At 60.8% G+C, this 14,843-nt stretch overlaps 2 protein-coding genes across 7 annotated transcripts in view; one reads left to right on the forward strand and one right to left on the reverse strand.

Moving 5' to 3' along the window:
- Positions 1-928: 928 nt before the first annotated feature.
- On the forward strand, positions 929-8,552 carry LOC105854458. Of its 6 annotated transcripts, XM_012733600.1 has the most exons (9): positions 929-1,291; positions 1,554-1,637; positions 5,871-5,942; positions 6,410-6,433; positions 6,704-6,781; positions 6,849-6,955; positions 7,217-7,373; positions 7,454-7,667; positions 7,757-8,552. In XM_012733600.1, exons 1-9 carry the CDS (start codon positions 1,096-1,098, stop codon positions 7,788-7,790), a joined length of 966 nt encoding a protein of 321 aa, XP_012589054.1. In that variant the 5' UTR covers positions 929-1,095; the 3' UTR covers positions 7,791-8,552. The 6 variants fall into 6 exon arrangements, with proteins under 6 accessions (XP_012589054.1, XP_012589053.1, XP_012589055.1 ...); XM_012733599.1 differs by having other exon boundaries at positions 6,410-6,781; XM_012733601.1 differs by lacking the exon at positions 6,410-6,433.
- A 107-nt stretch (positions 8,553-8,659) lies between these two features.
- The window catches only part of HAS1 (hyaluronan synthase 1), a 7,140-nt gene continuing 956 nt past the window's right edge, over positions 8,660-14,843 (reverse strand). Inside the window, exons 2-4 of the mRNA XM_012733536.1 lie at positions 13,781-14,006; positions 13,195-13,327; positions 8,660-11,484 (exon numbers count right to left, since the gene is read on the reverse strand). Of these exons, the coding sequence (XP_012588990.1) occupies positions 10,809-11,484; positions 13,195-13,327; positions 13,781-14,006 (1,035 nt within the window). The 3' untranslated portion in view covers positions 8,660-10,808. The remainder of the gene's footprint in view (positions 11,485-13,194; positions 13,328-13,780; positions 14,007-14,843) is intronic.

The following is a 14,843-nucleotide window of genomic DNA, read 5'->3' on the forward strand; positions in this document are numbered from 1 at the left end:
GGGCTCTGGGGGTGGGGAGGAGGCCAGAGGCCTGGGCTCAGGGTGTGGGGAGAGGGGGGCCCTGGGCTCTGAGTGTGGGGGAGGAGGATGAGACCTGGCTCCTGGGTCTGGGGGAGGAGACCAGGGGTCTGGGCTGAGTGTCCGGGAGGGGTTCTAGGTGTGGGGGCGGAGGAGGGGGTCTGGGGGAGGAGGCGGGGGCCCATTCCTGGGTCTTGGCACCCACCCGTAGAACCGACCTTGCGGGGCCTTCGCCACACACAAGCTCGTGTCTGTGGGTCTGTGTCGGGGGCTCACCATCGCGGCTGGGCCTCCCCGCCCTCCTGGCCCCCACCTGTCCTCTCTGTGTGTCTGTCCACCTGCCGCGCCCCCCGGGCTGAGGTAGGAGGTTGTATAGTTGAGGAGGACACCCACGGAGATCACTATACGGCCTCCTAGCTTTCCCCAGGCTGCGCCCTGCACAGGACGCCCGGTGGGGCCCCCCAGCCCCTGACTGCAGTCCCCTGTCATGAACCAGGGAGGCTGAGTGGCCCCGGGGAGAGGGGCCGGGCCCTTCTGCCCTGTCTTGCTCTGGCCCTTCGTGCTGCCCTCAGAGAGCTTCCCTCACACCAAGGAAGCTCTTCCTGCCTGTCGGCCCACCCCACTGCTTCTGGGGGCTCCTCCGGGTCCCTGCAGGCTGGCCCACCTCTTGCTTCCTGTGGCTTCTGGGGCTCTGACCCTCCCAACCCCCCACTCAGCTTCTTGCCTCCTGTACCTCCCACTCTGTGCCCCAGCCATCTTGACTCCCCTGCCCCACCCCTCACCTCAGGGCCCTGGGGCCACCCCACCCGGCATGCCGGCCTCTGGGTCCCTGAGACCCTTTAACCTGTGAGGATGTCCAGGGTCACAGGTGAGGTTCTTGGGAGCCTGGCGTCCGGCCCAGCCACCTGCCTGGGGAGAGCCGGCCTGGCCGGGCCTGACCTTGCCCACAAACCCCTTCAGCTGCTGCTGTCTCACATTTGACCTCAGCAGAGGTGACCTCTGACCCCAGGGGCCTGTCCCGCCCCCCCCACCCGGTGACCTCACAAAGGTTACCAGCTTCTCCCCTAGCCCCTCGCCATGGCCCTGCTGGTCCCCACTGCCCTGGTAGCCCTGACCATCCTCAGGGCCCCAGCCTGGGCCTGTCTCTTGTGCTTCACCACCTCAAATCAGCGGTACGACGTTTGCAGAGCCTTAGTGTTTTGGCCCTGGGACCGGGGCAAATGCCAGAAGTCCTTGGAGAATGCCTTTCAGCACTTACAGCACTTGGACATCCGTGAGGAGCCGGGGGACTCCCAGAGAGGCACACCGAGGGGCAGAGACGGGGCTGAGGCAGAGGCCAGGAGCTAACTCAGTGGGGCCGCGGCGACTAGGGGTGGAGATGGGGTGACAGACCCTGGAGACAGGAGGGTAGAGGCTGTGGAGAGGAGGGAAGAGGCCGGGCAGAGACCAGAGACAGGGTGTCCCAGGGAGACAGGCTGTCCGCGGTGGGGAGTGGTACTGGGGGAGCGGCTCGCCCCAAGCCCTTGCACCCCCAGGCTATGAGGACAGACCCGAACTGCAGAAAGAGTTCCTCGATACCTTGGACGACTTAAAGAAGTGGCCCAGGAGGTCGAAGTTGAGTGAGTGTGGGCGGCCCCACTGGCCGGGATGGGGGCGCTGGGCATGGGGGGGGTGAAGCGGCTGTGCAGAAGTAGCTGGAGCTCATTGGGGTGCGGGGGGTGGGTTACCAGCTATGTAGCTGGTGAGGTTCTGGCCAGGTGATGGCTCACCTGTGAGGGGTGGTGACTTGTCCCCCAGGTGTGCTGCAGACGGTCCCCATGGTTATTAAAGTGACTCAGCATTTTGGACACGTGGGGCTATTCATCTGGAAAACAGGTGGCCACAGAGGGAGGCTTGGGGGTGTGGCATGGAGAGGGGCCTCAGGCTGGGCAGTGGCCACTGACCCCCTCCAAAGGTGCCAGCAGCCAGAGCCCTTGGGGTGATGGGTGGGCGGGGCACAGCTGTAGGGAGTGCCCCCTCCTCCCTCCTGAGCCGCGTCTGTGTCTGTGGTGTACCATGGTTTCTCCCTTGCCTGCCCGCCAAAGCTTTTTGACAAGGATCCCCCAAAATAGGGAGGTTCTGCTCTACCCAGGGGGTGTCATCACCCTGAGATGAAGCCAGGAGCAGAGGCCGACAGTGAGCTGGGCTAGGATGCCAGGACCAGGGTCCCCGCGACCCCCCAGAAGGCATCCGGATGCCAACCTATAGCGTTCAGCTGAGGTCATGGGACTCAAGGGTCAGCTCCAGGTGGAGGGAGAGACTGGAGGCCGGGAGAAGCTGGTGCAATACGATACAGATGTTTACTGAATGTGCTGGGGAGCAGTTCTGGAGGCACAGCTGTGACCCACACTGCAAGGCCCCCCCCCAGTGTTGCTAGGGGGTGGGGGAGATAGTAAATGTCAGTGACACAGCCTGTGGCGTGGGTGGGCCTTGCGCACAAGCTAATGGGAATGAGGTGGCTAGTCGGGTGGTCTTTTAAATGGGTTGGTTGGGGCGGGACAAATGAGAAGGTCCATGGAGTGAAGGTTTGAAGGAGAAGGCTGTGAGAAGGGCCGTGCAAAGGCCCTGGGGCCAGTGCGAGTGGCGTGGAGTCACTGAGAAAGTAAGAGGACATGACGTCAGAGCAGTTGCAGGGCCCGTGCGTGTGCGTGTGTGTGTGCGTGTGTGTGATCTCCAGGGAGCTTGTTGGAATGCAGGTTCCTGGGCCCAGTGGGTCTGGAATCACTTAGGGGAAGGAATTTTTTCTAAAAACACATTTCTCTCCTGTCTGGGTCGCCCACTGTTCCCGAGCTGCAGCCCTCCCACCAGTGACCCACCCACGAGCCACCACCCTGCTCCCCGGTCCTTCACTCCCGCTCCTCCCCTGCTGCAAGATGGCATTGTGGTTGTCAGCCCGTGGGACTTGGCCTTTTCTGGGCAAGGACTGGGCTCCGGCCTCAGTGGACCACGCCACTCTAGTCCCCAGGAGCAACAGGGAGGCTCTGGGCCATTCCGAGCCCTTTTGAAAGCAGCGTTCCTAATGCTGGCCCAGAGCGTGCTCTGAGAACCGCTGCTGTGGGTTGGGCTGCACTTGGCTTGCTCTGGAGCTGGGGAAGCAGCTGGAGAGGATTTCAGGAAAGAGCTAGCCAGGGTCTAACTAAACCACTGGGGGACAGGGCAGACGCAGGGAGGACCTGGTGGCTGGGACTAGTTGAATGGCCCCCGCGGGCCAAGCTGAGCTGAGGGGTACCATGAGGGTGGCGGGACACGACTGTGCCAGGCCTGCCCAGGGTATGGGGGGTGTCCTGGCTCCAGTTCTGGAGGTGGATTTTACAGCCCTGTGTTTCATATGGGAGACAAATCTGGGACTCACCCTGACACTTGGGTGTAAACCGGTCTGGGTTCTGATGTAGCTTTGTGACCTTGGGCCACCATCGTAACCTCTGTGCCTCGGTTTCCCCACCTCAAACTTGGGGGCGACAATACTAGTCTCTGACCCTTCTAGAACACTCTGTGTGCCAGGCACCTCTTCTTAGCACATACAGATGTCCTCTGGCTCAGGATGGGGGGCCTCATGCCATTGTCACATGGAGCCTGGTGCGCAGTGGGGGACCCATGCTGTTTTGCCCCTCCCCCCGACCCTGTGATGTAGCCATCAGCCTTATTTTATGAAGGAGGAAGCTGGGGCGCAGGAAATGAGTCGCCATGGTCACCTGGGATAGAACTTGGTGCAGCTGTGTGGTGTGAGGCAGGGGTGCTCAGCTGCAGCAGCCGGGACTCAAGCCTGAGCAGCGATAGTGGAAGCTAAGTTAGTACTTATTTGGGGCCACTTGGTGACATCTGTTTGCACCCCCTTGTGACTCATAGACCCTTGGTCTCTAGGGACATTTCACTCTATCCCTGCTTTACCTACTTTACTCAGAGTTTACTAGGTCTCTCTCTCTTTTTAAAGATTTATTTATGCATACAAGAGCTGGGGTGTGGCTCTGGGGTACACAGTAGGCAGGTTGAAGTACACTGCTGAGGGAGCAGTGGGCAGGGCAGGAGAGGTCGCCCTCTGGGTCAGCTCCCTGGCCGCAGCCCTATAAGCTGCTTTCACCGGTTGGAGCACCAGGGAGGGCCCCAGTTTACCAGATCTCTAAGCCCTTCTCCCTCTCCTCAACTCACTCCCCTCCCTGTAAACCTTTGCTTTGGCCCATCCATCAGTCTCACTTTGGATGACTCCTCCAACCCCTGGCTTTTCATTTGACCAGGCCACTCTGCCCACAGCCTCCTGGCCAAATGTAGACCACACAGGTGCTCAGTGGCCAAGGAGAGCCCTCCGAGGCGCTGACCCTGCATACCGAACCCACTCTCTGGCTTGAATGACCCCGCTCCCCAGCTTCTACCCAGTCATCTTCACTTCAGCCATGTTCTTGACAGAATCCGCCATGCCCTCTGTGGAAGACTCTGAAGGCTGAAAGCTTGTTGCTCCCATGTAAAGCAAGTCTTGAAGTGTAAGCATTTTAAAGTTAGTGTGCATCATCTTGAGCCATGCCCCTTCCTCTCTGCCCGCATCCTCATGGCCCAGGATGAGAGCTGAGGCACCAGCCATCCAGTCCGAGTTTCACACAGCAGGGTGGAGGAAGGGGAGTGGATGGCCACTTTGGAAGTTATTCCTGTGACCCACGTGACGTTTCCACTGACAAATCAAGGGTCAGGATTTGGTCACATGATCCCACCTAGGCTACATGACTACAGCTAGCTGCAAGGAAAGCTGGGAAATGATAGTCTTTTAGCTGGTGGGGGTGGGGAGCAGACATTTCCCACCTGAGAGTCTGTGTTTTGTTACTCACCGAAGAGAAAATATTGGAGGCAACTGGCAATGCCTGTGTATCGGTTCGCTAGGGCTGCGTAACAAGAGGCCACAGACTGGGTGGCTGTGGAAAGGAAAACAAGTCAGAAAGCCAAGGTCAAGGTGTGGATGTGGCGGCATGGTTTTGCGTGAGCTCTCTCTCCGACTTGAGATGATTTATGACTGCCCCTTCCCGGGGCTCTGGCCACATTTCCTCCTCTTACAAGAAAGTCCCTCATACTGGGTTAAGGTCCACCCTGATTCACCAGAGGCAGAGTGGGGAGCAGAACAGGCAGGCTGGCTGAAATCCACTGCTGAAGGAAGCAGTGGCGAGACAGGAGGGGTCTGTTGCGCCCTGTGGGTCACCCCTGTCCAAGGATGGAACATGCTGAAGCAGCTGCGCTGGTTTCATAGTGCTGCACTTTAATCCATTGTGCCACCAAGGAGGCCCCCTACTGAGCATTTTCTGTGTTTGGGCTCTGAGGACTCAGCACTAAAGAAGGACGTTTGCATACGTAAGAGGCTGAGGCAGCAATGGCTGGCTGTATGAGCATCTCCTGTAGCAAACTGGTGAGAGCTGTAGCCAGGGGAAACCTCTAGGGAGGTGACCTAAGACATGGCGGCCCGGGAGGAAGTGGGGAGAAAGGCTTGGAGATGGGGCCAGGATGTGCAAACGCCCAGGGGTGACAGTTTTTGCATTTGGGGGGAATGAAGGAGGGGATGAGGGAGAGGAAATGTAGGACCTTGTAGGCCTGAGCCAGGAAGTGGAGCTTTCCCCTCCCCCTCTCCTTCAAGGTAAGCAGGGAGAGGGGTGTTCCACCAGAGAGGGGTCAGAAGGAAGGGGACTTGGGCTTGACAGTCTGCCTGATAGGCGGGGCAGGAGGGGATGAGAGTGAGCCCCACACCATGTAGAGGGAAGGGCACAGACACCATGACAGCAGTGTCCAGCGTTGGGGCTCAAGACCGGGCCTTTTAAGTAAGGCCCCTCTCCATTCTCCAGAGCTCTCTCCTTATCAACACCCCTTCGATGGTGCTGCCCAGGCAATGCAGGAAATCATGAAATTGAAACCAGGTAAATGGACTTCAGCCCTGCCTGCATACATGGAGAACTTGGGCTCTCCTTTCAGCCCCAAGCCCTGGCTCCATCTCTGAGCTGCTCTGAGGGGAGGGGGAGCCCTCCCCGCAGGGCCCTGAGCCTGCCCTGCCCTAAAGGTGGATTTCCTCTCCCTCCTGGACCCTTTCCCCGTGTTCCTGTCTTTTCTTTCTGGGTCAGATCCTGAGCTCTGGGGAAGAGGGGGTCCTTTCTTACTAACCTGCACAATTGGGCCCTGTCACCCCCCAGGATCACCTGGGAACTACCCCACCCCTGGGGTGGAATACTGGGCTGGCCCTCATGCCCACCCTCTCTTGGGGGTACTGCCGGCCTGACTCCCCTTCAGAGGTGTGCCTTTGCACCTCCCCACTGCTATCCCTTCATCAGCTTAACACCTGTTAGCCCAAAGGGGGCATCCCCATAACGTGCTCTCCTCTCCCTCACAGCCCCGAAATGCATCCCACCCTGTGGTAAGGTCACCATTCCAACCCGAGGGTTGCAGGGGAGTAGGGAGGTGGTCGAGTGGCACCCAGGGATACCCAGTGGGAAGGTAAGGGTGGGCCTCTTAAATCCTGAGAGACCAGTGAAAGCCCTAGAGAAGACTAAACCAGGCCCTGGCCCACCACCAGGTGGATGCCAGTGCCAAAGCAAAGTAATTGGACCCTGGCCTGTGCGAGAGACTTGGGAGGGCTCCTGCCCCCGGCTGGGGAGGGCAGCCGGCCCAGCGTGCGCCCCCACAGGCCTCCAGGAGCAGATCCGGTATTACAGCTGCCAGGAGTGCACCCCCCTCACCTGCAACCTCCCGCTGGACTGCCCAGGTGAGGCCTGGCCTGCAGGGGCCTGGCGGGCGGGCCGGGGCCCCCGGTGACGCGGCTCCGTCTTCAGTGCAGGATGTGACGGTGATTCGGGGTCGCCAGGCCCGGTTCTCGTGCACCGTCAACTTCACGCTGCCCCACAAGGACGTCACCTATATCTGGAAGTTCGCGGAAGGGGTGAGTGGGGCGGGGGCGGTGCGGAAGGTATTGGGGCAACTGTGCTTTCCTTGAGGAAGGGGGAGGAGGGGCAAGGGGGGCTCGGGTAGTGGGTTCGGGTTCCTGCTGCCGCAGGCCCTGGGACCAGCGGGCGGCGTCCAGGCTTCCCGGGTGGGACCCGGGCTGGTGCCTGGGCCTTTTTGGGGCCAGAGAGCCCGCCTGGCGGGGGGCGGGGCCAGCGGGGGGCGGGGCGGGCCCCGCTGAGCCGCCATGACCCAGCAGGTCCGGACGCAGCAGCAGATGTACTTCCGGGACTTGGAGCACAGCGGAGGCAGCGTGGCGCGGATCCGGCCGGCGCTGCCTTCGCACCGCGGAACCTTCAGTTGCTCGATCTTTGACGACGAGCTCCTGCTGGCGCGCGTCTACTTCTACCTGAACGGTGTGGGGCGGGGCCTCGCGGGGCGGGGCCTCGCGGGGCGGGGCCTCGCGGGGCGGGGCTGACGTGCACCGCCCCCGCAGTGACGGGCCCGGGCTCGCGCGACCAGACGGATCTACAGATCACCTTCCGCGAGGTGCTCAACTGGTCGTCGCAGCCGGACCGTGAGTTGCCGGAGCCCTGGAACCCGAGCCTGCTCGAGCTGCTGACCAGGCCCGACGCCCTGACGCCCGACAACTGGTGGCTGCTGGTGGCCATCGCCGCCTTGCAGTCAGCGAGCCTGACCCTGCTGGGGTGGTGAGTCCCGGGGTGCGGGGCCTCTGGGCCGAGCGCCTCCTGCGGGGCTCGGGCGCCTGGGCCCAGCGCACCCCCTCTTCTCCCCGCAGGGTGGTCTGGGAGTGGTACATCAGCGGCACCTGACACAGGGCAGCCTGCGTTCCCCCCCACCACCACCGCCCGCCCCCCACCCCAGCCTCAAGTAAAGGCGCCTGTCGGCTGTAGCTTCTGCGTCTCTGCCGCTGGCTGTGCTGGCTCGGGAGGGCCCCCTGCCGGCGCCAGGACGCCGCCCACGGGGACAAGGTCAGCCAGGGCTGCGCAAGCCCCTCCAGGTTCCCGGCAGGCTCCGGCATTCGCGCCTGCAGCAGACACCCTCACCCCAAAGCTTGTTGCTGTGCGCCCGCCTGCTGTCTCCAGGCACCGCCCTCCGCCGCCCAAAACTTCTAGGGGCTCCCAAATGCAGTTCTTGTCACGTAGTTCTCGCCAAGGCCCCCCAAGTCCTTGAGGTTGTGGCGCTCGCCGACCTCAGCCAACCTCATCCCCTGCCCCGCCTCCCCTGGACCTGTCCACCCTTGTTCTTCTGGCCTGTGCTCACCCCTGCTATTGTCATGTTTCTTCTCGCCTTCCCGCAGCGGGCCGGGGTGCCTGCTCCTTCCTGCCTAGGGCAGTTTTTTGATGTCCTGGTCCCCCCGCCAGCTTTCTGCAAAGATCCAGCCTGTCTCTGAGCTTTTGCACAGGTTGTTCAAACGTGAAGTTTACACTCTGACCCTCAGGGAGCCACCTCCCTCTTGGGCCCCAACTCGGAGTTACTTCCTGCCCCCCTCTTTGGACATCCCGGATGGGCACCCAGACCTAATATCAGCTTGTGTTCTTTTTTTTTTTTTTTTGAATGCTTACAACAGGGTGCAGGCCAGAGGTGGTGGGGGTCGGGGGGTGAGAGGACTCCACAGAGAGAGAGGGGAGCAGAGTAGGGGGCTGATGGAGACACTGCTGAGGGGAGCAGCAGGGAGACAGGACACACTGCTGCACTCTGAGGGTCACCTCTGGGGCGGGGACTCGAACTCAGGCCACAGTGGCCACTGATCGCTTCGAAGTGCTGAGACTCGGCCCCTGGGCCACCAGGGAGGCCCTGAGCTGATCCTCACTGGGTCTGAGACGCTTCCGGGCCTGTAGTCCTTTTTGTTCACTGAGTGACTGGTTCACTCAGCCAGCACTGGCCGAGCACTTTGTCCGTGCCGGGCTTTGAAGAGACAGCAGCGAAGAAATCAGAGCTGACAGAAGTCTACACCCTCGCCGTATGCACCTGCGAGAAACCTGAGAGAAGTCAAGGTACCCCAGACGGGGTAAGATGTGCAGTAGGGGAGCCGAGCAGGGAGACCGGTGTGGGGCCGTGACTCACGCCCACGTAACGAAGCCTCTGAGAAGGCCCAGGGGACAGCGGGCCCCAGACCCTCGGCTTGGTGAGCCCATGGAGATTTGGGGAGCGCTGCCCTTTCTCCAGCCTGGCTCGCCACACTTCTGGGGAGTTTGTGTCCTGTGTCCATCCTTTTACAATAAGCCAGCAGTCTGCAATGTAAAACGCCTGAGTTCTGTGATCACTCCAGCACGTGGGGCGCTCTGGGTCAGATAGCCAGCCCCTGCACGGCAGCCGGCTTGTAGCTGGCTTCTGGGGGCACAGGGTAGATGGTGTGAGTTGAACTCTGGGGCATCAGGAGTCTGAGGCCAGCTCGGGGAAGCGTGCATGTCCACAGCAGCAGCATTCACAGGAACCAGAGAACATGACACCCAAACATCCAGATGGCTGTGGGTAATAAAAATGCAACATGTCCCCACAATGGACTGTCGGGGCAAAGAAAGGACCCTGCAGCGTCACCTGCAGCGAGACGTGGCACAGCCTGGGCACCATCCAGTCGGAGGGAGCTGGCTGCCTGGTCGGCGCGCCCCGCGCCCCAGGCTGAGCAAATCCACAGACAGGAGGCAGTGTGGCCTTTTGGGGTGATGGGAATTCCCTAAGACTACATTACGGGGTGGCTGCGTGAAGTAGTGACTTACTAAAAGTGAGCTTTGTGGGGGGAGTGGCGGCAAGCGCGGCTGTCCCAGAGTTCTGTGCCAGGGGTGAGTCAAGGGGGCCCTGGAGGCCCAGGAGGTGGAAAGATGATAGGAGCCAGTAGAGTGAGGGAGCTGCCAGGCGTCCCCGGGGTGCGCCCGGCAGGTGTCTGGGAGGAAGGGGTTGGCATGGTCTCTGCAGGGGTGACCCAGGGCACAGGCAGGTCTAGGGAAGATGCCCAGGGGGTGGGGACCTTGGCCTGTTCTCTCCCTGAGGTGGGAAGCAAGCTAAGGAGAGGCCTGAGGAGGGAGTGAAGGTCTGAGGTAGCCCCAGAGGGTACCAGTGGGGGGCCAGGACAGCCCCAGGGCCTAGAGACCCAGGCCTGTAGTGGGTGCAGACGTCTGTAATGAGTAGAGAAAATGTCCCTATCTGCAAATGGGTGTAGTCAAGGGAAGGGAAGTAGCCTGTCTCTAAGCGGCCAAAACTCGGCCCTCCCCGGTGGCACCACGCAGCACTGCAAGCTGGCTGCAGCCACTTCAGTGCCGTTCCATGGGTGACCCCCGGCAGACCACTCCTGTCTACCCACAGCCCCCCTCAGTGTGCTTCGCCCATCTGCCTGTTCTGCTCCCCACTCAGGTGAATCCTCTCACCACCCCTGCACCTCTGGCCTGTACCCCAGTTCTGTGTGCATAATAAATCTTAAAAAAAAAAAAAAAGTAGCCAAAACTACTCAAGCTGAAGACCCCAGTTCTCACCATGCAGCCCCCTCGGTTAAAAAAACAAGTGGGCGACTCAAGAAAATAAATAAACTTTATTGCATCCTAATCACACAGTAGAAATGGAGATTAAAAACAGCAAGAAAGCTGGGTCCCAGCCAACCTTTGGACCGCACCTCCTGCCTCCCAAAATCAACACCCTGATCAATAAATACCCCTCCCCCAGGGACGCAACGGCCCCAGCCCCCACATAGTCCTGTCTGAAGACCCCGGCCCGCCCCCTCACTTCCGAGAGGGAAACTGAGGCCCAGAAGGTCACGCAGCAAGTTCATGGCTCCCGGCTTCCGGCTGTCCCTGGTCGCCCCGGGGACCCTGAGCGGGAGCCCCGCGGCCCGGACCTCACACCGGGACGCGGTAGCCCCCCGACCGCCGCCGGCAGAGCCTCCGCACGCCCACCCAGTAGAGGGTCAGCATGACGGCCCAGTAGCCCACGTAGGCGCCGGCCCCCAGGGCCAGGTGGTGCGCCTCGGCCGCGCGCGCCGGCCCGCTCCAGTCGGCGCGCGCATCCCGCACCGCGCTCCGCACCAGGCCGCCGAGCAGCAGCAGCGCCCAGAGGGCCAAGGGCAGCAGCGGGATGTAGTTGGCGGCCAGCTGGCGGCGGCCCGAGGTGCCCCAGCCGCTCTGGTTCATGGTGGCCAGCGCCAGGAACTTGGCGGGCAGGAGGCCGCCCATGTAGAGCGGCGCGTAGAGCGAGAGCAGCACCATGCGCGGGCAGCCGCGCAGCCAGGCCGCGAAGGCCGCCTTGGCCAGCGCCACGCCCTGCACGCACAGCAGCACCCACAGCAGCGCCCACGGGCGCCCGGCGTAGAAGAGCCGCAGCACCGTGGCCGCCACGAAGAAGGGGAAGAGCCCCGACACCACCGCCTCGTAGGTCATCCAGGCGTGGTGCCGGTGCCACCACAGCGCGTTGTACAGCCACTCGCGGAAGTAGGACTTGGACCAGCGCGTCTGCTGGCTCAGCCAGCGCAGGAAGGACGAGGGCGTCTCCGAGTAGCAGCGCGAGCGGGACGTGTACCTGGGCCGGGAGAGGGGCGGCGGTGAGGCGCGCTCTGGCGGTCGGCAGGCAGGGCCCCGGGAGGCCAGGGAGCCCAAAACTTTGCTTAACTTTTCTGGCCCCCCCAGGGCTTCCTGTCACTCCAGACGTTTCTGCAGCTCTTCCAGAAGCCCCCCTGTTGGTTCTCGGACACTTCTCCCTACACTCGCTCCCCCTCTTCTTGCATCCACAGGTGTTCAGCCTCCCGCCCTATCTTCCTTGCCAAGTGGGGTCCACAATGGTTCTCATCTCATAGAGCTACAGGAGGCTCCAATTAGGATTTAATGCCCAGTGCTCAGGTCAGGCATGCAGTACTTGCTCAATGAACATTAGCTACCACTACTGCTAGTTTGACTGTGATTAATGTTACTATTGTATTACTCATCACTTCAGTGACACTGTTACTAATACGATTGCCATCTATGACTAATACTCTTGTGCTCACTCTTATTGGCAGACGCTGTGGTGAGAGAGAAGCCAGGCATGGTTCCTACCCAGGGCACTGGCTCCCCCACCCCCCTCAGCCTCTCAGAGGAGCCATCAAGCTCCCTTTCTGTGGCCATAGCAGACATCACTAGTCGATCTCTATGCTCATGTGCAGGCAGACATCACTAATCGATGCCTGCCCCTTGTTCAGCCAGGCCAGCCCAGCAAGAATGCCTTTTATGGACAATCATCAGGTGGCCACAGGAGGTCCTTTGGTTAGGAGGGGGCAAATCCTTCTATCCCCACAGTCTTCACAGTGTTATTTCTCCCTCTGAGTCACTTGGCATCTCAGTAACTCCTCTTCTTGTACCCCTGCCACAAATACTCGAAGGCAGCTACCAGAGGTGGTCTTATAAAAACGTGTCACCCTTTGCTAAAAGCCCTCCCGGTGCGCCCTCACCCAATCCAAAGTTCTTGCCCCCATTTACTCTCCACCTCCTCTTGTCTCTGCCTTGCTATTCTCCCATCTACAGGATGTTGACTGCCTCCCTGTCTCCCCTCAGGCGCCCTAGTGAGGCATCCCGTACTAGCTTGCTTTCTCTCCACAGCACATCAGAGGGAGGGAACACACTCTAAGTTATTCAGCATATCGCTTGTCTGCCTCCCCAGTCAAGGTCAGCTGGAACTTGTGTCTCTGCTAAACTGCTGCTCCCCCAGAGTTTAAAACACTGCAGGCATTTAAGGAATCTTGAGCAAATGAATGCAGGGGTCCCCCGATACACCCCAAGTCCAGTGGGTCTGACTTGGTAGATCCCACTTTGCCCTGAAGCTCACCTGGTCGGACCTTACTCCCCCAGGCTCACTGAGTGGCCTCTCTTCTTCCTGAAACACTGCCTAGAGTTTGGGGGGCCCTCCTCTCTCACTGGATTCTTCTCTCTCTGACAGTTAGGCCCTGCCCTGTTTCCCTTTCCCTCCCTGCCTGGCCTTGAGTAATTTTCTCTGGGTGGTGAAGCCATCTCAACTCATCTCCTTTGTATTTTCTAGCTGGAACTCTCCTCCCTAGCCTGCCTCCACTTGGTAGAGTCCAGAGGGTGGAGTGTGTCAGGGCCAATGCCACCCCCACCCTCACGGTATCCAGCTTGGTGGAGACCCTTGTCCTGTGGTTACTTGGGGTTTGGAGATTTACACACACACACCCTCACACACTCTCTCTCCCTGACAGCCTCACGGGCCTCTCCCCCCGGGCCTCCCGGGCCCTCAGCTTACTTGGTGGCATAACCCATGCTGAGCATGCGGTTGGTGAGGTGCCGGTCGTCCCCAAAGGTGCAGTGTGTGCCCAGGAACTTCTGGTTGTACCAGGCCTCAAGAAATTGCTGCAGGAGGTTGTTCCTGTACAGGCCTGGGGGGCACAGGCGCCCAGGAGGGTCAGCTGTGCTGCGGCCAGCCGCCTCGCTCCCATGACAACGCAGCCCCGTCCTCAAGCCGCGGGACCCAGACTTGCCCCATGGCTGCCCCGCAGCCGACCCACCTCAACAAACTCCACGCCAAGCCCATCGCTAGTAAATGCTTCCTCAGCCCCTCCCCTCGCCATCCCCACCCCAAAACTCGCTTCCACCCCGAACCTGGCCCCAACCTTGTTCTGAACAAGCTCCTCCTACACCTGCCCCCCAACACGCCCCCCAGCACAGCCCACATCCATGCTGTTTCACCAGCCTGGAGCTCTACACCAAATGCCACCCCCACCTCCCGCCTCCCAGCGCCTGCTCTCCCCATCTTGATCGCTTCCTCAGGCCATCTGGCTCCTCTTCTCCTTCCCACCTCACCCACAGCCCCCCACCACACTCCTGCTCACCAAGCGGCCCGCTGATGCAGGACACACAGTGGAAGTAGCTCTGGCAAGCGCGCTCCACGTTGAAGGCCACCCAGTACCGCAGGCTGCTCAGGAAGCTGACCCAGGAGTCCAGGGGGTTAAGGATCCTCACGTCCCCGCCGACAGCCCCGACCCGGGGGTCCTCGTCCAGCACCTGCACCAGTTCCAGCAGCGCCCTGGGGTCCAGTCTTGTGTCTGAGTCGCATACCTGGGGGGGAGGGGCGGTCAGTCAGGCAGCTCCTGCCTGGGCTGCTGCGAGGGGGTGCCAGGAGGGTGGGCAGCAGGGGAGCAGCACTGCACAGCCCCAGCGTGACCGGCTCTTAGAGTCACATGTTAAGGCGACACCCCGTGACCCCTGGGTGGGGGTGGGACCTGTAGCTTGCTTCTACCCAGCGGAATATGAGGAGGTGGTGGGTTGCGACTCCCGGAATTAGACTACTTCGTGTGGAAATGGTTTTGCAGTGTCATTAAGGCGCCTAATCTTTGGCCACGCCGAGGTGGGCCTGGCCTAAGCAGGCGAGTCCTTTCAAAGAGGACCTCTATTCAGGCTTTCTCTGACTAGTCTCCAGACAAGCTACCCTGAGTTCTGCGACCGTGGGAAGATGAATCCTGCCCCTGAACAGGGGAACTTGGAAGATAAGAACGATCCTGAGATAAGCACAGTCCCAGCGGAGCTGCGGTTGCAGCCTGGAAGCTTTGAACAGAGGATCCGTTAGCCTCTGCCCAGACTCCCCACCCAGGAAACTATGAGATAGTGAGCGTGTTTTGCCTCAAGCTGCCAAGTTTGTGGTCATTTATTATGCCGCCACTGACAAGGAACAAACCCTTAGGAACATCTCTCCAGGGACTGGGTGTATGACTGAGTGACAAGGGGTCGCTGTGCTGAACAGCTACACAAATGGGTGAAGAAACAACCGAGCGAAGGACCCTGAACGCGGGGTGGATGCAGAACGCAGGGGCAGAGAGAGTCCCTAGGTGGAGTGAGGTGAGCCGGCCAGGGGCAGTGAGCGGCGCTGGGCGGGCGAGCATGCAGGGCGAGAGGGCA

Source organism: Condylura cristata, unplaced genomic scaffold (assembly GCF_000260355.1).
Source record: "Condylura cristata isolate star-nosed mole 26May11 unplaced genomic scaffold, ConCri1.0 scaffold00041, whole genome shotgun sequence".
Taxonomy (NCBI): Eukaryota; Metazoa; Chordata; class Mammalia; order Eulipotyphla; family Talpidae; genus Condylura; species Condylura cristata.